Below are 21,836 nucleotides of genomic sequence, written 5' to 3' on the forward strand. Positions count from 1 at the left end.
TTGGATCGAACACAAGTTCTTTGAGCAGCAGCATTTCGGGCCAAAATCAACCCATAATATTTGGGTTTTTGAACAAATTGAAACATGAATCAGATAAATACTTCGATTATCTATCAAACCCACCAAATTTCTTCAAAAACCATTAGGTATTGAAGAAATTATTGAAAGAATGGCGGAAATTTTCAAAAACCTAAAAAATCCACCATTTTGATCCAAGAAACTCTTCTTTTTTATCCAAGAAACTTTTTTTTTTATGTTTCAAACCAAATTTCTTGTTTTATAGATTCTAGATAGTGATTTAAGTCAATAAATCACAAAAAAAGGCAAAAACCAGGCATGAAACTGAATAAAAAGAAAGTGAAAATTTGGATTCAAGAATGCCTACTACAAATAACGGCCCCAATGTCAAAATAACGGCCGTAACGGGTACATTACCGTTATTCGTAAAAACGCCCCGTTATATCGTCTAACCAGTCCGGTTAGCATAAAACCAGCCGGTTTTGGGCCAGAAAATTTTTGGAGGTGTACCCTAGACTATTTATACCCCAAAACCGGCTCTAACCAGAGTTGGAACTCTGACGGTTCCAATCTAACCAGCCGGTTCCGGTTCAAACCGGCCGGTTTTGCGAACAATGATCTTGAGTTTTCGAGAGTGAATCATGATTGTATAACCAAAGAAAGGGTCCAATGGGTATATCAAAAACAGACTCTCCAATCAATGCCACAAAAACTCCACTAATGTTAGAATTTTCTCCCTTTTGGTTTCCTACAAGTTACACTGTCGTTATTTTCACTAAATCTTGTTTCTCCTCTTGCAAGATAATTAAGTGCTTGAGAATGAGATGGAAGCTTTTTTGTTGGAGGACAGAAAAAGAAAGAATATGGGGGTGACAAAGATCAGCCGAAGAATACCCTTACCAAATGTACATCATGCTGAGAAAAGTAATAAGCCAAGAACACAATAATAAAGAGGTCAACATTGGACCAAGAGAGAGTCACAGTTGGGAAGAAGAGCAGGAAAGCATGAGCAATATCAGGATTGGGACTTGGGGATCGTTGCTTGCTAGAAGTTACCTAGTTAGGGAGTGCCATCAGGGTGCCCAAATAATAAATATTAAAAATTAAAGAATAAGATAAACATAACAAAAATATTTGAAGGGTTTTGATGCATGAGTTCTCTTTCAAATTTGGTTAATATGACAATGTGTACACCCTCTTTAAAAACTGAATTTAACTTCTGATGCATTTTATATGTCCCACAATGGAGCCCTACATGGGTGAGTGGGGCCTCTTAGAACTAGTACTGGAAAGAATTCCCAAGATGACAGAAATAGGTCCCTTAGTATGGGAATGTGTTTGCAAAAGTTCCCATTCCTGAACCACGGAACTGCGTTGCAGGAATTGGAACAGCACCATAAATGGAATGTCCCAATTCTTTTGATGCCAAACCAATCTCATAGAACAGATCTTCAACCTATGCGGCTCCTAGAATAGCTCTTTCCACTATCTTTACAAAAGGGCTAACAAGGAGATGGATGGGTGCACCAATGAGGATGTGGACCTTAAATCTATAGCCATGATGAACTTTTCAACGCTTCCTGCCCACTCTATGTTTCCACATCTTCTCTCTCCATCCATATCCCTCTTGTCTCAATCTGTTCCATTTCCTTCTCATGGTATATGTGTCAATATTTATGTAAACTCACAATAAAATTTGATGTATGCTTCTTCTCTTTCTATTAATGTTACCTGAAAAACAGAAGTTGATATTGGTATTTGTACTTCAGAACTTTTCAATAGAAGAGATTCTTAAGACTGCTAGAAGCATTTTGCTAGTAAGGAAACAATCAAGGAATCATGCATTTTTTTATAGTTTGGCTGATGTTCGTAAATGGATAAACAGTATTAACCAAATATACAACAAATCAACCAACAATGCATGTTATCGATCAAAACTCATCACGAACCAATCTCAGCGGCATGAAGCAAATCTGAAGTTAGGTTTAAAAGTTACAATCTGAGAAACCCTCGTTCAAAACATTCGCATAACTATTTGAAAAAGGAAAGGAATTTCATGAACCACAGATGCAATTTTCCAAACGGGATGGTAAAATCTTTTAGGGGCACTGCATTATTCCCACAAAGCTTGATGCAATCAAATACATTGTTAGGTGGAGGTTCTAGGTAAGGAAATGTATGTTAGTGGGAGAGGCATTGGCTAACAGAAGAGCACGGATTTTGAGGTCATGACTTATCAGAAGATCCATTGCCCCATAGCAAATGCATCAAAGACCAGCTTAAAGAAGTGGAGCACTTTCATATAAGTGGGATGGAAGAGAATAAATATGGGCCTGAACATTTACCACCTCTGCTCAATCTTGACAGCCAAGTAAGTCAAAAGTCCCAACCAATTGGGGCCCTAGCCTTCTAGAATGCTACCTAGGTGGCTATCTCAATTTCCTAGTGTGGACAACTAATAAAAATAGAGGAAAAGAGAAACCCTCAAAATAACAATTATTATACTACATAACATATAAGAAATCATTATCATCATCATCATCTGAGCTTTATCCCAACTATTTGGGATCAGCTACAGAAATCATGCTTTGCAATTCCGTTGTATTAAGGGACATACCATCAATAAGACCAGAAGGCACCATATCTTTTCTCACTACTTCTATCCATATCCTTTTTGGGCCTTCCTCTTGCCCTTCTAGAACCTTCCACTTGAACCAAATCACAACCAACCGATGTTGTATTAGGCATAATATTGCACACGGCCAGCCTACCTAAGTCTACTTTCATCTTATCCTCTATTGAAGCCGCACCAAACTTACTCGAATGTATTCATTTTGAATTCTATCATTTCTTGTCTTAGCACTCATCCATCTTAACATCCTCAACTCGTCTACAATCATCTTATGGGAATGTTGTTTCTTAACCGCCCAACATTCCATCCCATAAAGCATGGTTGGTCTTACAATTGTCCTATAAAACTTCCCCTTCAGTTTCATTGGTATGTGGCAATCACATAAAACTCTGGATGCATCTCCACTTCACCCACCTAGCTATAATTCTATGTGGACATCTTCCTTGAAATAATCTCTTTTCGGTATTTATTGGCCATCTATCTTAAGTACTTCCTCATTTCTACTCCTATTATTACTAAACATGCACTCCATATATTTTGCCTTAATCCAACTAATTTCAAAATCTTTAAAATCTAAAGCATCCCTCCAAAGTTTTAACTTTGCGTTAACGCCACTTCTAATCCCATCAATCAAAACTATGTCATAACAACATACACCATGGTACCTCAGCATTGACCCCTGATGCAGGTCTATGTCACTGAAAACTCTATTCTCTCTACTAGTTGTCCTCACACTAGTTAACGCTCCCTCATACATATCCCTCACCATGTTAATATAGCCTCTAGAGACTCTTTTTCTTTTCCAACACCCACCAAATTAAGTTCCTAAGTAGCCTATTGTATGCTTTCCTTTAATCAATAAAGACCATGTAGAGGTCTTTTCCCTTCTCCCTAAACTTTTCAATCAGTGGCCTCAATAGGAAAATGGCCTCAGTTGTTGCCCTTCATGACATAATACTAAACTAATTTTCTGATACACTCATTTTATGCCTTAGTCATTTGCATGTTCCCACAGCTTCTGATACACTCATTTTATGCCTTAGTCATTTGCATGTTCCCACAGCTTCTTAGTGTGGCTCATAAGTTTGATCCATCGATAGTCCGTACAATTTTGTAGGTCTCCTTTGTTCATGGAAACAGGTATCACAATACTTTTTCGTCATTTGTATGGCACTTTCTTTATCCTCAACACCTTGTTGAACAGCTTGGTTAGTCAACATACACCAATACCCCCCATGCACTTCCAAACCTCTATCAGGATATCATCTGATCCTAAATCGTATCATCATCTTTCTTAAAGTTTCTTTTACTTCAGATATTCTAATCCTGTGAATGTGTTCGTCATTTAACAATTTTTCAAAATAAATTCTACACCTTTTTGACCTTGTCATCCTTCACCAAGACACTCTAATCCTCACCCTTAATGTATTTAATATGATCTAGATCCCTACACTTCCTCACTCATTTTTGTTGGTTTTGGAGACATCTTTTCACCCTCTCATATCCCCAATTTATTGTATAAATTATCATATGCCTTAAGTTTAGCCTTACTATTATCGTAGTGTTTTTTTTAACATTTTATATTCTATTAAGTTTTGATTATTTATATTACATTGCCAAGCTTTGTAACATGATCGTTTCTCGCCAATAGCCTTCTGAACCTCATCACTCCACCACCAAGTTTCCTTATCTTAATTTCTTTTCCCTCTAGGTTTTTCTAAAACTTCTTTTGCCACTTTCTTAATAAAAAAGTATATTGCACAATAAACATTACATAAGCTAAACTAAGGACGCATAAGACAATAATTATTGCATAAATCATAAATTAAGAATAACAATTATAACATTCCGCCATGTCATATCAGCATAGATTACCTAAATATCATAGTAAAATATTGTTTATATACTTTTGTCACAATGTTTACAAACATGAAAACCAAAAGAATAAACAACATGGTTAGAACAAAATCCTGTCAGGCATAAAGCTTTACAGTTTTCAGCTGCATTGGCAACATTTCCAGAATGTATACTGGGGCATAAAGCATACCTGTGAATGAATTATGTTCCTAGAAATATAGTTTATTATGGACAAATATAGTATACTTGTGAATGAATTACATTCCAAGAAAACCAAATTAAAGATTCTCAGGAATTATATTATGAATATATCAAAAAGAATATTTAATATACACAAACCACATATTTCATGCTTGTGCTTTCCAATTAAAAATATGTCTCAGATAAAATTTGAAGCCTTAAAATGCTATAAGATATAAGAAAACAAAAAAAAAAAATCAACATAGGCTATGATATGGAATTTGTTCCACACAATATCCCAATATATCTTTATCAGTATCACATACATAGTTCAACACTCACACAGTTGCAAAGGATATATGAGATGTACATTTAGATATAGGATAACATTAAGAATAGGAATTAACTATTATCACCCAAAAAAACACATGGGAATTCAAAAAGAAGGATGAAAGAACCATAGGTTGAAGATATCAAAAAGAAATGTGCGAATACAGAACTCTATTTTTAGAGTAACACACACCCAACAAAAAAGATAAAAGCAGGAGAGAAATATATCATCCAATCATAGACCCAAAAGGAAGTATAGACTATATAATAATGCATTCTCAAAAGGATTATGACGATATACCCGAGTTTCTCAAGGAAGCCGCTTCAAAAAGATGTAAAGATAGAACTGAGTGATAAGTATAAACCCTTAAATGTCATCAAAATAAAGCTGAAACCGTTTTGGGTAAAATTTCTCAGTTCCACATTAGATAATTCCCTCTCCTGAAGCATTATATTTGAGTTTTACCCAATGGGGGACAGGCTCAAGAAAATAAAAAAGAAAGAAGGAAAGAAATTCCTCAATGAATACAATCCCAAATGAATTTATCTGACCCCAAACAAAAATATCATGACAATGCGCCAAATAGACTGGCAGTTGACCTGAACTGTCATTAAATATGATGAGAACAATAGAGGCTCTTCCATAGTATCTCAGATCACAAGCAACAATGACGCATTTATTGTGTAATACAAAACCTGTGAATACTCTTCTACAAGAAATCCAATGAATTCCAATCTCAGACGTTAACTGCTTTTAGACCAAATCAACAGAGCACCTCAAGCACTTGTAAAACAGGAAATCCAATATCCAATTTCCATTCTCCCTCAAAGCAAGGTAGACCTTATAGACCACCTACATGGAACAAGCATATGAACCAAACCCGAAAACAGTGAAGGAGAAACTCAAGCATTCTATAGATCGAACAATGTCACAGCTCCTTTTATTTGTAGGTCACAGCACGAACTTCCTCACTTTGAAAGCAAGGAGACAAAGCAAAACACAGAAAGTGTCAGAGTCTACAAGGATTTAGAAACTGCATCTTCCTAAAACAACCATCCCAACTCAAACTTCAGCAAAGAATGTAGATAAGATCAAAGCCCCAATATCACAGCTTTCCCTTATAGAAAAAGCTTATAACTGAGCCACCTTCACAGCACTATGTTGAAGTAAAAGGCTCCACTGAATACTAATCAGTGCTTTACACATGATTTCAAGGGATACCAAACCCCGTGGTTTCTTAAACTTATCCAATTACACGAGATATTGGTCCACAAAACCACATTCATCCAATTAGAGGTGGCATGAAACAAACTTTGAAATTGAAAGACCGATAATGGTCCACTATATTTCAAGGGATACTTGAAACAAACTTTACACATGATTTCAAGGGATACCAAGCCACGTGGTTTCTTAAACTTATCCAATTACCACAAAACCACATTCATCCAATTAGAGATGGCATGAAACAAACTTTGAAATTGAAAGACCGATAATGCTTCCATATATCACCATGATGATCTCAGCAAACAGTTTATAACTCAATTCCAAGGTCACCGAACATGGAAGCCTGAGCCAAAATATGCAATGCCAGAATACCACAAAACCTTCCACTTTGTAATCCAGCCACAACAAACCCAAATTCATAATAGTGAACTGAATCAAGAACTTTGAAATTTGCTCTTCCAAAATCCCAGAATTTAACTGAGAGATTCAGAGGTAGAGGGAGGAGGGTTCAAATTGAAGTGAAACAGAGAGAGAGGGAGGGAGGGACAGAGAGATGTGGCATGGGGGAGGAGAGAGGAGAAACAAAAACTCACTCCAAGCTCTTCTTCTTCCTCGCACAAATCGAAATGAGCATTAGCAGCGTCGTGTGCTAAGTCGGGGAAGTACTTGAAGAACCTTGGGATGAGCTGAGCAGCCAATTGCTTTGCCTTCAGACTCCCCTTTGCTGCCTCGATTATGCCTTGGTAATCGCTTGCATGCTGCAAACCACAAACCCACCAATAATATCACATATATAGAAAAAAAAAAAAAAAAAAACAATATCGAAGACCATGTAGAGACCAACAGAGACACAGAGAGAGAACATTTCAGATGCTGTCAAAAGTTCAAAGTATAACTACAGGAACATGTGAAGGTACGGAAGAGAGAGAGAGATATTTTCAGATACTGTAAAAGAGTTAAAATGTTACTTCAGGATTGGACGAGGGTACGGAAGAGAGACTGAGATTCAAACACTGTAAAAAGTTCAAAATATTATTACAGAATCATGTGAAGGGAAGGAAGAGAGAGAGCAGACCTTGGATTTATCCTTAGCCTCGTTGAGGCGCTCGCCATACTCGTAGAGCTTCTCAATCTCGCTAGCGTCCTCGGTCGCAGCCATTAATGGCGGACCAAGGCGGAGCCCGCGGACCTCTTCCAAATCAGAGAGAGGAGAGATACAGGAAAGAATCGTATCCAAACCTGGTATAAAGAAAGAGAGAGAAGAGCGAAGAAACAAACTTAGGGCTTCCGATTTTTTGAGTTTCAGAGGGCGAACCCACCCGTCTAAAGTAAAAGGGGTCGCGACTTGATAAACCCAAGTTCGATCAGACTGAGAAGAGACTTGGAACTTACGTAAAAGAGTCAAAAAGGATTGGAGTGTTGACAAAATAAAAACTCGGACCCGGAAATAGAGAGAGAGAATAAGAACTCAGAAGCCGAAATTAATGATAAAAGATTCAAAATCCGGGGCGGGCCGCTCTCCTGCACTGAACTGAGGCGGTATCACTGAGTCACGGCCGCTAACCATTTAACAACACTTCAGGAAATTTTGTGCAGTTTAGGTGGATTTTTAGCAAGTGGTGTACAACGCAGATAGCAAATTGGGAAATTATAGTTGAGCGAATAAAGTAAAGTATACTTCAGTGGGAGCATACAATGCATCTACTCCCTCGCTCAAAATAAGAATACTGGATGGCTATTTTATAAATAAAATTTTAGGAAGAATACTGGATGACTATTTTATAAATAAAATTTTGAATTTTGTGCTTGTGACACTTAGATTCAGCATTTAAAGACTTGGATGGTTTTTATGTAATCTTCAGGCATTAATTTTTCCTGTAAGTCTATTTGAATTTTTTTTTTTTTTGGCTAATATTATTCTGTGAGTTCTGGAGATTACATTCCCAAATTTCTAAGATCTAAATCGTAACCCAAGCATGTCTTTTGCACGAGGGAGTAGGAAATATTTTGGCATTATAATTTATCAGCAAATACAAATTGGCATCGGTTAAGTGTTGGTCTACAAATTCTAGAATATAACTGGGCAATAAGACGGTTGTAAAAAATTAGGGTAGTTAAAAAGTTGGGATTGCCTCAGAACCACAATGAATCTGATTTCTATAGAGCACATAAAATGAAGTCAATTGGCATAGAGGTTACAATAAAGTCATGGGAAAGTTACGGATGGGATTATTGATCCGTTATAACGAAATAGCTCAAAAATGGGCCATTATTATCAAGAAGGACGGAATCCCCATTTCTTCTTTATGGGAGTGGCACCATAACTCTTTGCTTCTAGATTGCCTCCACCTTAGTAGTCTTGTGTCTTAATTTGCCGTGCCTTGCTTTTTAGAGGATCTCTTCAATGTTTTGAGCTTTGCCGAGCGATTTGGGGATTGTGGGGCCAGTTTACTCTTCAATGTTTCCAGCTCTGACGAGCGATTTGGGGTTTGTGGGGGCCAATTTATAGATGGGTCAGGATGGGTACAAGTGGTTCAAATTTTGGGATGTCCAAGGTATTTTGGTCTTCCATGACTTTCTCTGTCTACAGTTCTGTAGAGAAGATGGCGAAATTTTTGATAAACCTTTGCCCACATGAAAATTGTTAATTAGCCTCAATTTTAGTAAGCTTACCTCAAAAGCAAAATTCATAGATTTCAAATCAATGAGTACAAAGGAAGTTCCATAAAAAGTTTAAAAAATGAAGGACATGAAATTGCACAATAAGTTTTCAGTTGATAATCCTTTTGAAAAAGATAACATGGGTATTTATGTCAGTGTTTGAGTGCATTTTGTGACATCTAGAAACAAAGATGCCTTGCCACAAAATTCATATTGGTGAGCTTAAAGATTTCGCCATGGTTGATGAGAAATTTAGATAAGCATCAATCAAGATCACCATATTGGAAAGATAAGCACCTCTTGGTGGAGTAGAGTGTTCACCGAAGTTAATTGGAGTTTTATCTTTATCTTTTCCCTAACGACCCTAATTTTATATATGTTCGAATAAGGGTCGAATATCAGCTTAAATAAGTTGAAGATAACAATAAAAACCGTATCAAGATGGCAGAAGAAGATTTGCCCACTAAACATCAATTATGGTCAAAATCAACTAAAGTTTGATTTTAAGTCCCAAATAATTCAAATTCGAATAACAACCATTCATATTCAAATGGGATGAAGTCCTAACAACCATATCGTTTTCACTGCATCACCAACCATCAAAATGGAAGATGAACGACCCATGATCAACAAATCATTAATAGAAGCATATTTTCTCAACAGGTTCTCTCTTCAGAGTCTATAAAAGCACTCTGAGCAATGAGAGGGGATATTTTGGGATTTGGAGATCAGACTTTTTGAACTGGAATGTGGCATAACACAAAGTAAACCCTCAGAGAGGATATTTGAAGTAAACCCTCAGAGGGGATATTTGTTGGACTGGAATGTGGCATAACACAAAGTAAACCCATGGAAGAACGCAGCACAAAGCTTTGTTCTCAGGAAAGTATTGCCATGAAAACTCATCATCTATACATTCATTGCCTGAGGCCATCAAGGCTCAGCAGAACTGTTTTGAGCACTTTTTCTACGTTTTGGGCTAATCAATCATGGGCGTTCCTGCTCATCTAACTGAGTTTGGATGTAAATGAAACAAATGTCTTTTGTAAGCACTTGGAGCTCCTCTCCAACCCATAGCCATACTCAATAAAAGAAAACAATAATGGTTTCCCATTTTGTGTCTCCTTTAGTTGTTTATTGGAGTCTATCTCTTCTTTTTGATATTCTTTTAAGACCATATCTTTGGTGAAGGACGAGTTTTCCGTTCATCTCACCGGTCCATTTTTTCAAATCATAAAACTCTAATGATCATCAACAGTTTTTTCATAATCGGAGGACAGACATGATGATCATTAACGGTTTTGTCATAATCTGAATCTTGGTAGCATATACTGCCACAAAAAGAGAGCTAGGAACATGCAGGCACAAAGCCCCAAAGCTGGTCAATCAGCACATAAAGCCCGCCAAACTATGGCTCTCTATCCATCAAATGGAATTACGTCCAACTATGGCTCTTTATCCATCAAATGGAATTAGGCATGAGGCAGCAGGCCTAAAGCCAAAGAATTTTGTCTCTCCAAATCCAAGTAACCCAGGCACAAATGCCTCCGAATCATGGCTCGCGATTCTATCAAAATCGGCATCGGCATCTAACCATTTGACCACACATCCTCCCATTGGTTGAGTGACCAACCAGGACCCTAACTTAACTGAGTGACCAACCAGGGCCCTAACTTAACCGCAAAGATAGAGTGAGGCATGGAACAAAATCCCATAGACAGGGCCCTACATGAGGGCTTCTCATCTTTTGATGAAACTTCTAAAATGAGGTGGCATGGCCAAGGGATCAGCTAACCAAAATGAGAGCCTGAGCCTTTCCTAAGGTCCTTTTAAGGCCAAAGCATCAAAAGAATAGGCCCATATCAACAGTCCGACGAATACCACAAAGTTCAATCTAGAGGGCACAAAGCACACCGTGACTTTGGGAGGTGATTACCCTAAATGAAGGTTCATCTCCACAGCTGTGTGCCTCAACCATATTTATGGAGTTCAACAAGGGAACCAAAATCAATGACATAAAGCCCATATTTATGGAGTTCAACAAGGGAACCAAAATCAATGACATAAAGCCAGTGTGTACCAAAACTCATATGGTCATCATGGGACTCAGGTATGTCCTCTAAACATGAAATCTCCTCTCTATGGCTACATGGTCTGCTACCCTCAGCCCACCCAATAGACTGCAGTGCCTCAAAAGCTCCATTAGACATAGTCCAAAAACAAAAGCAACTCAAACGATTGGTATAATGACCATCATGAGTCAATGCCATGTGGAGCTAGCCCTGAAGAGGCGATAGTTACTCATTTCGATGGAGCATGTTTCTAAAGTGGAGATGCATCGTCTGGTTCTCGCTCCTAGGCAAGTGGAAATAAACAACGCAACTCTACTAAAGTCGAGTCGAGTTGCACAACTGGTCCCTAATGTTAGCAGGCCTATCTAGGAGCCTTGTGACTGAAAAAGGGAAGCCCCAAGTAGAGCACAAGGGACATTTGTCGCACGTCATGAACCAACAACGGCCAAAACTCAAAACTAAACGGCCATAGCACTGAGAGATGCTAAGGAATTCCCACCTTTTGGGTGGCCTAGGAGACTCGGGTATAGGTTCATAAAGCCTATGGATGGAGCCTGCATGACCAAAACAGAGTCATTTCAAAAGACCAGGGAAGGCATAATTTACTCAGGCCAAGTCAAGCATGACCAATGCGTACAGTAGTCAAATTTTCAAAAGTAAAGGGTGCTCTAGTTATAGAACACCGCGGTGGAGACTCATAATCCTAGCTTATCTTGAAAATCTTTAGACTGACACCAAAAAAAAAACTTCAACATTCACCTTCAATGCCTAAAAAATAACCATAAAAATTATAATTTTTTTTAATTTTTTAATTTTTATTTGTATCATTATCCTTCTGTTGGGAGAAGCTTGACCTCTAGACAAAGAGCAACCCCTTCATCACCATGTAGGAATATTTCTGGAACTTCATTTCTTCTTGAACTTCATCCACTTCTTAACCAAGCACACCTCTGTCTTCTTTTTTGGGCATTGATATGCACAGAGTCTTTGGGCACCTTTGTCTTCTTTTTGGGCATTGATATGCATAGTGTCTTTGGGCATTGGTGTCTTTGGGCCTTGATATACAGAGTGTCTGTTTCATTACAATAATAAGCAACTTTTAAAATATCTTTTTTTCTTCATTGAATTTTGTTAACGTGAAACCTCCTTCTGAGTGAAGTATATACTAGTAAAACAATTTAAAAAGCTTCAATTAACCTTTAAAATATCTTTTATTCTTCATTGAATTTTGTTTGGAATTTGGTCTCTACTAGTAAAACAATTTAAAAAGCTTCAATTAACCTTTAAAATATCTTTTTTTTCTTCATTGAATTTTGTTTAGCATGAAACCTCCTTCTGAGTGAAAAAGTGCTTGTATTGGAATTTGGTATCCACTAGTAAAACAATTTAAAAAGCTTCAATTAAGGTCCATGGTTAATGTAGGAATAACTCATATATAAATGTTAGTTGAAGCCTATTTACATATTGAACAACCTTTTTGTAGAAATGAAAAGCAATCCACGAAAACAAAAAAGAAAAACAAACACAAAAGAAAATGTACCTATGTCCACGGGGAGATGAGAGCCAAGCCCTTCGGGTTTTTAACGGCCCTACAGAGTCATCCCTTTGAGATGTCATTTCGAGCTACTAGTCTAGAAAACTCCCCAATATATTCCTTAACCTTTTTTTCATTATGTCAAAGATTTTGGAGATCTTGAAAGTATCCACAATAATAAAAATTTTTGTCAATTTCTTTTTCATCTTTACCAATCAGAAAATTTTGTCTTAATTAATTTTGTCTTTCCATTACAAAGTCGGAATTATTGAACTTGTTCGCCCTAGGCCGCAGCATACCACGAAACGTGTTGCAATTGTCTTTCCATTACGAAGTCGGAATTATTGAACTTGTTCGCCCTAGGCCGCAGCATACCACGGAACTTGGCTGCAACAAGCTTAACCTTATGGTCCTTTGACAATTCACGATCTTATGCTCCTTTGGCAATTCACAATCAATCAATAAAAGCATACCACTTGGCTGCAACAAGTTTAATATTATGCTGCTCCGACAATTCACAATCTTATGCTCCTTTGCCAATTCACAATCAATCAATAAAAGCCTATGTATGGAGCTTGCCATGAAATTTATGGAGATCAAGTTGGATACCAAAATCTTATGGATGCTTTATAGGACATGGAATTTACTTCAAAATTTGTTCATGATGTACTAGATTGTAACACCGAGATTGTAGAACTCGATTCGTCTCTATAGTGGAACTTGATGTAGGATCTTCATAGTCGCAAGCATCCTCTTCTTGAAGAAATGTGTCATCCAATTGTTGAAGCCTCTAATTCGTTACGCCTATCTCGACTAAGATACTCTTCATGGTTGTGTTTATACTCTTCTTAATTTGTTGATTTATAAACTCCATTATTTGTGGCAATAAATCAGGTTTAGTGTCATTGTGATTGATGAATCTTACTTGCTTTGATACTACTTGATGTAGGGAGAAAAATTACAAACAAAAAAAATAACAATAAAAATAAATAGATAAGATGTCATACTATCTGTCAAGGTCTAAAAGCCAATCCACCTCAAAGATCTTCTCACAATATCAAAATACTTTCTTTATTATCTAAAACTTTGTTTGGAAAGAGAGGTGTATTTCCCTTTAAATACAACTAAAAAAATAGAATAAAAATAAATTTAAAAAAAAAAAAAAACACAAACTACCGCCTTCTCTCCCTCTCTAATTCATGTAAATCTCTCTCTCCCTCTTCTTTCTCACGTGAAGCCCATGATTATAGGCTCCCTTATCTCATGCAAAACCAAACCCTACTCATCCTTATCTCACTCAAACCAACTAAATTTAACTCATACTAAGAAAACCAACACTCTAACCACATCTAAAAAACTGACCCTAAAAAAAAAACCTCAACATCCACCTTCAATGCCTAAAAATACAATCCATTTAAAAAAATTAAATTAATTGTTAGAATTTTCTAATTTTTATTTGCATGAAGATTCCATGAGTCATGAGAAACCAAATTTATGAATATAAGAGCACATGTGAGATTTGAAAATGTACCTAGTCTAGTGGTTATTCAAGCCATATTTTCTGAGGCTTAAGGGGCCAAGGAAGACTTAAATATGTAAGAATGACCTGGACTTGAATGTGCACGGTTACTCAGATTCCCATTATTGAAGGCGATTCGAATAAACATAAGTTCCTGTCAGGTTTACTTCTTTGATTATGGGGGCGGGACTATTTTCTTTGTGCTCAAGGAAATAGTCAACAATGGCACAATCCACCATGGGATCCGATTATGTCCCTTGCAAGGAAGCCATATAGATCGAGAAGTTTCTTATTCCATTGTGCTTCAATGCTGTGAGACTTTGAGAAATTGGATTATGAAATGTTAAGAAAATCCAAGAACATCTTTCACCATATATGTGATCAGATCAATGAGGGCATGAATGTTTTGGTCCCCACGGAGGGAATGTATGATTAAGGGGGCTTTTTGGGAGTGTGTTTTATGTGATTTGTTTTATGCAGATCTTGGTGGGTGCATATATGATGATGCTTATGAGGGTTATACATGTTTGTGGTTAAGAAGGATGCAGTGAGACTCATTTTTATGATTTGATAGTAATGTAGGAAGACATCCAATGTGCACGATACCTCAATAGGCCAAGTGGGAGATATTTGAAGTGTATGTCCTTTCAAGGTCTTGACACTATTATGCTCAATTGTAACTCAAGTGGGAGCATAGGGACCCGAAATGGATCAAGTTTTGGGTGACTCATCAGGTCTAAGGCCTGGAAGTGAAAGAACCCTAAGTCACAAAAAACATATGGCTTTGGGGATCAGGTTGATGGCCCAATGGTTATTGATGAGGTTTTGGATTCATCCTTTAGTTGAGGTTGGAGATATTCCTTTGGTTTGACCTGAGGTTATAGTGGAACCTTCGTGTGGGGATGCCAACCTCTAAGGACAAGCACTAAAGCCTCGATATTTGCTTTCCTAACGACATGTGCATATGATAGCTACACCTTTAGGAAGCCTCCTTCTCAAGAGAAGTTCTAGGCAAGGTTGAGCACATGAGCATGAGAAAGGAACCCCCACACCCATGTGTGATGCTTTATTTGTCCTCGAGGTCCACCTAAAATTTACATTAGATTCTAGAACTCCACCACCTATTAGTTGGTTTTAATTAATAAAAATGATCTCTTAGGGTTCATGGATTTCGTTGGGTTGATATGATAATGTGGTTTTCGAAATATTTTGATTGAAACACCTTAGCACTATTTATTTCCAAGCCCATAAGTTTTAAATTTATCTGTAGTATTTTCTTGACTTCCAAATATTTTGAAAATAATAAAATAAACTTTTAAATGAATTTTGAGGATTTTCCAAAAAATTTATATATTTATCAGGGCCGCAATGGCCTAGAAAAAACATTTAGAAAAATGATAAAGAAAGGTAGGCATGAGGAATCTGGAATAAGTCTTACGTGGCCAATAGGCTCCATGTGGGACCAAGTGACACCTTTGCATGGGCACATAAGGGATACGTAGATAACATCAGCCTAACATCATCTGCATGGACGACCCACCTCTTGTGCTCTTGTTTGATTAGGAGATATGTCTACGAAAATTGTTTCATGTGGGCTGGACCGCATTTCCACATATGTAGTCCAGAAAAGGGTAAAGCAGCCATCTTTAAGATGGATGCAAGTAGCTGTTCCTACTAAAAACAATAGAAACTAACAATCTAAATGTTTTCTTACTAGAATTATTATTTTTAGTTTTAAAAATTGATTTATTTATTCGTATTCAGGATCTCCATGTTAGAGGTTATATGTCCTTAAAAATTAAGTCTTAAAATCCATCTCAAAAATAGATTTATTAAGAGGCCCACATTTCTACATATGAGGGTTTGGCCGCATAGAAACCGGGTCCATATGTCTAAGATGTTTTAAAGTAGGGACCAATTTACACATGTGAGACCTAGAACTTTTTCTAGAACGGGTATGTTTTGAAAATAAATCAAAGACCTAGGATTGTTTTATATTTGATATCCTAAATGGAAAGTTTGAAAGAAGGGCTTTATGTGATCTAGCCGGAGTATATATATTATTTTTTTTCTTTTTTCTTTTCACGGCTTAGTTCACTTACAAGTAGCCTTTTTACAATGAATCAACTTCAAAATAAAAGAAATAAATCTAGGATCTCTTAAACCTTGATGCCACTATAAAACCATTCTTTCAATAATACAAGATACAAAAATAAATATGGTAAAAAACAAAAAGAAAGTGTCAGAGATTACCTCAATCGGGCTTCTTATACCTCACACCGAGTCACCTCCTTCCAATGGTACGGGATCAATGGTCAACCTCCAATCTCAAGCACGAGAAAACAAGTTTAGGCCAAACCCTATGGAACAAGAACTCCTTTATAAAACTTTTGATATTAAACTAGGCTTAACCCCTTGATATCCTAGATGAGAGAGATAGCATCTCAAACTACAACCCTAACCCTTAGGCTCCCATTAGCAAGATGAGAGAGAGAGAGATAGCACTACCATCTAGGTGGGGCATGCCTCTTACAAAAACTAGAGAGAGAGAGAGAGAATTTCTAAGCGGGGCATGACCCCTTTATGGGCCAGTTTTAGAGAGAGAAAAGAGAGATTTTGGTGTAGAGAATATGGGTAAGAGGCACCTATATTTATAATACTTCAAGGGGTTTAGGGTTTTCCATGGCTTGTCTCCTCTTGTGAGATTGGATATGTACCATTGATCTTGGGTGACTTGTGGGTTAAGAGATATGAGCCATCAATTCCATAGATAGGTCATCAAGATCATATAGAAGGTACTAGAACTTTTACCCCCATTTTCTAAACTATTTTTCCAACAATTAATTTAATAAAAAAAAATAGATGATAATATTGTGCTATCTTATTTTATGCACAAGCTTTCTCACTTTTTTCAAATTTGATTTAAAGCTTCATCAAAGCACAAGCTTTTCAAAACATAGGAAGTCTTCACCCTCAAGCCATGACCTTGAACTCATGAAAATAGAAGGCTCCTCAAGGTGGGGCGTGCTACCCTAGTTGGCACTCCATGGGCCCCACCCAAATTGTCATGGTGGGCCCATTAAGCTAATTAGGCCTCCTATGTAATATTAAATTTATTAAAATTAATTTATAATTTTTTAAAATTCATAAAATCCAATTTGAATAATTAAATCATTGTAAAATCAATATATTTGTTTTTTCTAAATTCAAATTTGATAAATAAAATACTTAGAGATTCAAAAAAATTCAAATAACAAATGTATGATAGTGTATGAATTTTATATAATCTACAAAATACCTACACCTCATCACTGTCTAAAGTTTATCACATGGTCACTGTTATCTGGTAGTAGTTGAATTTTTATAATTATTGTATTAATCAAATTTATCTAAATTTTGGTACATGTGTACATATGACCAAGTCACACCAAAATAAAATATTAAATAAACAATAGACAAAATAAAATAACAAAATTACCCCTAAAACTTTATAGGGGTATTTTACGTAATTTGAATGATAATTTTTATCATTCAAATTATTTGTTTTATATTTTATTCATGTGCATATCACTAAGGTGCACACATCTACAAAATTTCAGATAATTAAGATTTGTAAAAAGAATATTCAAATTCATACACTATCATACATTTGTGGCCGTGTGAAACTTTGAATGGTGTTAAAGCCATAGGTGAGGTACTCTAGTACTTCACCTATAGAAGTTTTGTAGTGTTTCCATATATATATATATATATAGGAAAACTATAGAATGTGATCATTTATCTTTGATACAAAGTGGTCACATTAGTCTTGACCATTGGATGTGAAATTGGATTGTTGTAGTTATTCAATTGACCAAGCTCAAACTTCATAAGAAATTTTTTCGAGCTTTGTGACATATCCAAGTTATCAAATTTCATGCAAGATGGTTGTAAGTAATTGTGACCACCTTATATCAAAGATAAATAATCGTATTATATATATATATATATATATATATATATATATATATTTTTAACAATCACCCTTCACCCCTAAAAGCATAAGTTCAAGTTAGAATCATTTGTGAAATACCTTTTTACCCTTTTTACCGTCATATTGATGGAACCTAAATGCTATATAGAAATGCATTTTTAACTTTTAGTTCAAAAATAAAAACCGATTATAACAACTGAAGATTTGGTTTTGAATTTTAAGCCCACTGTCTCTCTTCCTCCTCTCCATTGCATAGATTTTTCTCAAAAAAATGCCTATGTTCTCTCTCTCTCTTCTATTTATTAGTTTCTAACTTCTTGTCATCTCCTATTCTACTGCAGGTCGAGTCCAAATTCATATATTGCTTCAGCCACTCCATATCTAGCTTATGCTACATCTTCAGGTTTGATACTCTCCCCATCTCTCTAATTGTCAATTTCATTTTTACCATTGTTCTAAGCTTCATTTCTTTCAGATATTGCAATTTTATTTTAGTTTCCATATCCTTTCACATCTCTCTTTGCCTTCAAAATTGGTTTTGTGCAGTTTGGAGGTCTTCAATGTCAGTCATTTTGATGACTGGGTGAATTTGTTCGAGGCTCGTGCAATACCTCCATTTCTCTCTTTCTCCTCTCCATAACACGGCTTTTTTCCAAAAAATTGCCTCTCTTCTCTCTCTTTTTGTTGTCCACTATCTCTCTCTTTCTCTTCCATCTACGGGGTTCTAACTTCTTGTCATCTCCCACTTCATTGCAGCTCGAGGGGAAGTCTATATCCGGCTTCTGCAACTCTGTATCCAGCTTCGGTTAGATCTTCAAGTTTGATACTCTCCCCGTCTCTCTCATTGCGCATTTCATTTTCACCATTGTTCTGAGCTGTATTTCTTTCAGATCTTACAATTGTCTTTTAGTTTCCATATCCTTTCAAATCTCTCTTTGCCTTGAAAAACATGGTGAGAAAACAATACATTTGCAAAGTGTTCAATAAAATTCCTAATAGAGGCACTAATGGAGAAGTCACCCTTTTTTTCTTTTTCTTTTTTTTTTTTTAAAAAAGAGGTTTTATGTTGATTAATGGTGAAAACATCCTAGATTATTTAAAAAAAAAAGTTTGCAAAAACTTCATTGTTGGGGTTTTATATATTGCATCACTATTATCAAAGACTTTTATGCATTTCACTTTTATGATGAAAATATCCTTGTAGCTGTACACATTAGTTTTCTCGACATTGTTATGTTCATTTGCTTTAAGAGTGCCTATTTGCTTTATTAAAATTGTGAGGAATTCTATTTCCATATCTCATAAAGTCCATGGGGCTGCAAAATAAATTTTAAAAAGATTGAAGTCCATACATAGGCTATAATATAAGGGCTGTATGTCTTTGAAATAATGGGAGAATACACGATGAAACAACTGGATGTAATTTCCTTTAGAACATATGCAGTAGATAGAGCAAAGGATTTATTCCCATTTAATGCATGTAAACTGAACATTACTTCTTGTAGCTTGATATTCAGTTTTGCCCCTGATCTTGAATTTGATTCAAGATTTTCGCTTAGCTTCATGGCTAAACCATTACGGATGATGAAACAACCATCAATCAAATGACAAAGCATTGGCATCTAAAAAAATTGCCCTTTAAGAACCACCTTATGCTCAAATCTTGCCACTTTTAGAACTGGGCTAGAAGATTTCCTCACGTTATATTTTTTATATACCTTAGAATTGAAAGATGGACTATGTGATAAAGCACGGAGTATATAATTTTTTTTTTTTTTTTTGCACAGGCTAAATCACTTATAATGTGGAATTACAAATAAAAGTAAACCTATAGAGGTGAGAGAGAAAGAGAAAAAGAGAGATCTCTTAGGTGGGGTCTGCCCCTTCTATCTTCTTTGAGAGAGAATGTTAGGTAGAGAGAGAACCTTCATTGGTTGGAGCGTGCCCCTTTTAGAGAGAAATCTTTAGTGGGGCACAGCCCCTTAGAGAGAATAGAGATGGTAGAGAGATTTTATAGAGAGACAGAGAAGAGAGAAGAGTGATGTAGATATTTAGAGGAGAGGGGACCCCTATTTATAGATTTTCTAAAAACTAGTATTAGTCAATTTTAATGAGATCAAATCTAGACTATTGATCTAAGAAGATTTATGGGATGAGTGATGTGAGTCATCAATTCCTTAAATCCACCGTCTCGATTTAAAGGAATGTGCTAGAACCTTATCATCTATTTCCTAAACCTATTCCCATCAAATATTCAAATAAAAAAATATAATCATACTTTATCTTTTTATAGATATTTATTCCTTATTCATATAATATTTGAATAGTCAAATATCTTGATTCACAAGTCGTACTAAAATTCCTTATATTGATTCCTAAGCTAAGGAGACTTTGCATGAAAAAAATAGAAAGCCAACAAGCCTAGGTGGCTTGAACCAAAATTGGTAACCCAAGCTCTCCATGAGTGGGGCGTGCCATCCTAGGTAACCCCTCATAGGCCCCACCCAATTTACATTATGTATTTTTATTTAAGGTGGGCCCATGGCTCACAATAAGCCCCAAATATTTTTAGTGAGTAAAATATTTAAATTATTTTAGAAATAAGTTTTTATTTCTCTTTGATTATTTAAAATATTGATAATTGATTTCTTTATATATTATAAATCCAAATGACAAAAATAAAAATCAAGAGAAACACAAAAATTTACATGATCATTCTAAAATCATATAGCATAAAATTAATTAAAACTAATTATTTTGATAGAAAATAGATCTGTATAGGTCTAGGAATTATGAATATACTGGAGCACTCCACCTGCAATTGTGGATTATAATCCACTAGCTTTCTCAAACTGACCCAACGGTTCTCATGACGTACAATTTACTACAGGGGTTCATGATTGAGCAACCAAAAGCAGCCAATAGGCTAGAGACGTAATCCCAGTCTATGGGTTACATGTTCTCTCCTAGAGATGCATCTATGGTCTCCCACACCATGATATAACCACGGCTTCATGGTGCATAGGGGCCAATTTCTAGCATATATACACGCTTCACCCTCAAAGATGGATTGCTTTCTCGATATGGCTATCTATGTACATCATGTATGATGGTTCAGGGATGAGGCTTTGATCAAGTCTCTAAAGGCTAACCATCACATATAAAGGTCACACAGTCCCTTGGCTCACTTATCTGGGCAACTCCGACTTTATCAAGGGATGATCCACTGAACCCTCAATGGTTTAACTCTATACCCAGGTACCTTGTGATTTCCAACTTGATTGGTGTAGCACGTCGAGCTAAGTCCGAGTATCGGTAAATAGCGTTTTCCTAATATGGTCCACAAGAGTACCACACTCCCACTAAATTTATGTTTCACTATATAAAAATGTTTATACAAGCTTTCATAAGGCCTTTAATGGCCACATGAACATTCTTGAAGCACAAAATCAATGTAAAAAAGGTTTCATAAAAATTGCCAATGTTAGACTTTTTATTACTTGGGTTTTATAACTACACAAGCATTTGGTGCTTGCTCTCCCTCTAATATTTGCTAATGATAGTTTTGTATTTTCTTTTCTTTGATAGCATTGGACATTGTTAAGGGGTAGCGTCTAAGAATAGAATTGGGTAGCAGCAAGTAGTTCACAGACACTAGTTGAAACGAGGGAAGGGTAAGATAAGCCAAGCTTTCTTTCTTATGTCTATGTAGACTCATGTCATTCAAAAGATATGAAACAATAGTTTTATTTATTTTTTATCAATGTCTATGTAGTCTTATCTCTCTCTCTCAGGGTAAATGCCATGTGAATGCCCTTGTTTTTGAATTTGATGT

General features: G+C 36.1%; 1 protein-coding gene and 2 long non-coding RNA genes across 5 annotated transcripts in view; 1 reads left to right on the plus strand and 2 right to left on the minus strand.

Annotated features, from left to right (window-relative positions):
• LOC18442235 (Apoptosis inhibitory protein 5 (API5)) overlaps positions 1-7,866 on the minus strand; it is a 31,372-nt gene extending 23,506 nt beyond the window's left edge. For both annotated transcript variants that reach the window (XM_006852458.4, XM_088867870.1), the window contains exons 1-2: positions 7,318-7,866; positions 6,836-7,000 (exon numbers count right to left, since the gene is read on the minus strand). In XM_006852458.4, coding sequence (XP_006852520.1) covers positions 6,836-7,000; positions 7,318-7,401 — 249 coding nt within the window. In that variant the 5' untranslated portion in view covers positions 7,402-7,866. The remainder of the gene's footprint in view (positions 1-6,835; positions 7,001-7,317) is intronic.
• LOC148783870 (uncharacterized) lies at positions 1,139-6,530 on the minus strand. Its single transcript, XR_016056275.1, has 2 exons — positions 5,319-6,530; positions 1,139-1,749 (listed from the first exon to the last, which is right to left on the minus strand). It is a non-coding gene; the product is annotated as an uncharacterized LOC148783870 (long non-coding RNA).
• Positions 7,867-18,078: 10,212 nt separating the features above from the next.
• LOC148783871 (uncharacterized) lies at positions 18,079-21,759 on the plus strand. 2 transcript variants are annotated; one of them, XR_016047050.1, is made up of 3 exons: positions 18,080-18,404; positions 18,548-18,599; positions 18,758-21,759. It is a non-coding gene; the product is annotated as an uncharacterized LOC148783871 (long non-coding RNA). The 2 variants fall into 2 exon arrangements; XR_016047049.1 differs by having other exon boundaries at positions 18,079-18,404; positions 18,548-21,759.
• The last annotated feature ends 77 nt before the right edge of the window (positions 21,760-21,836 follow it).

This window comes from Amborella trichopoda, chromosome 1, assembly GCF_054954075.1.
Source record: "Amborella trichopoda isolate Santa Cruz 75 chromosome 1, AtrichopodaSantaCruz75HAP2 v2.0, whole genome shotgun sequence".
Classification (NCBI taxonomy): Eukaryota; Viridiplantae; Streptophyta; class Magnoliopsida; order Amborellales; family Amborellaceae; genus Amborella; species Amborella trichopoda.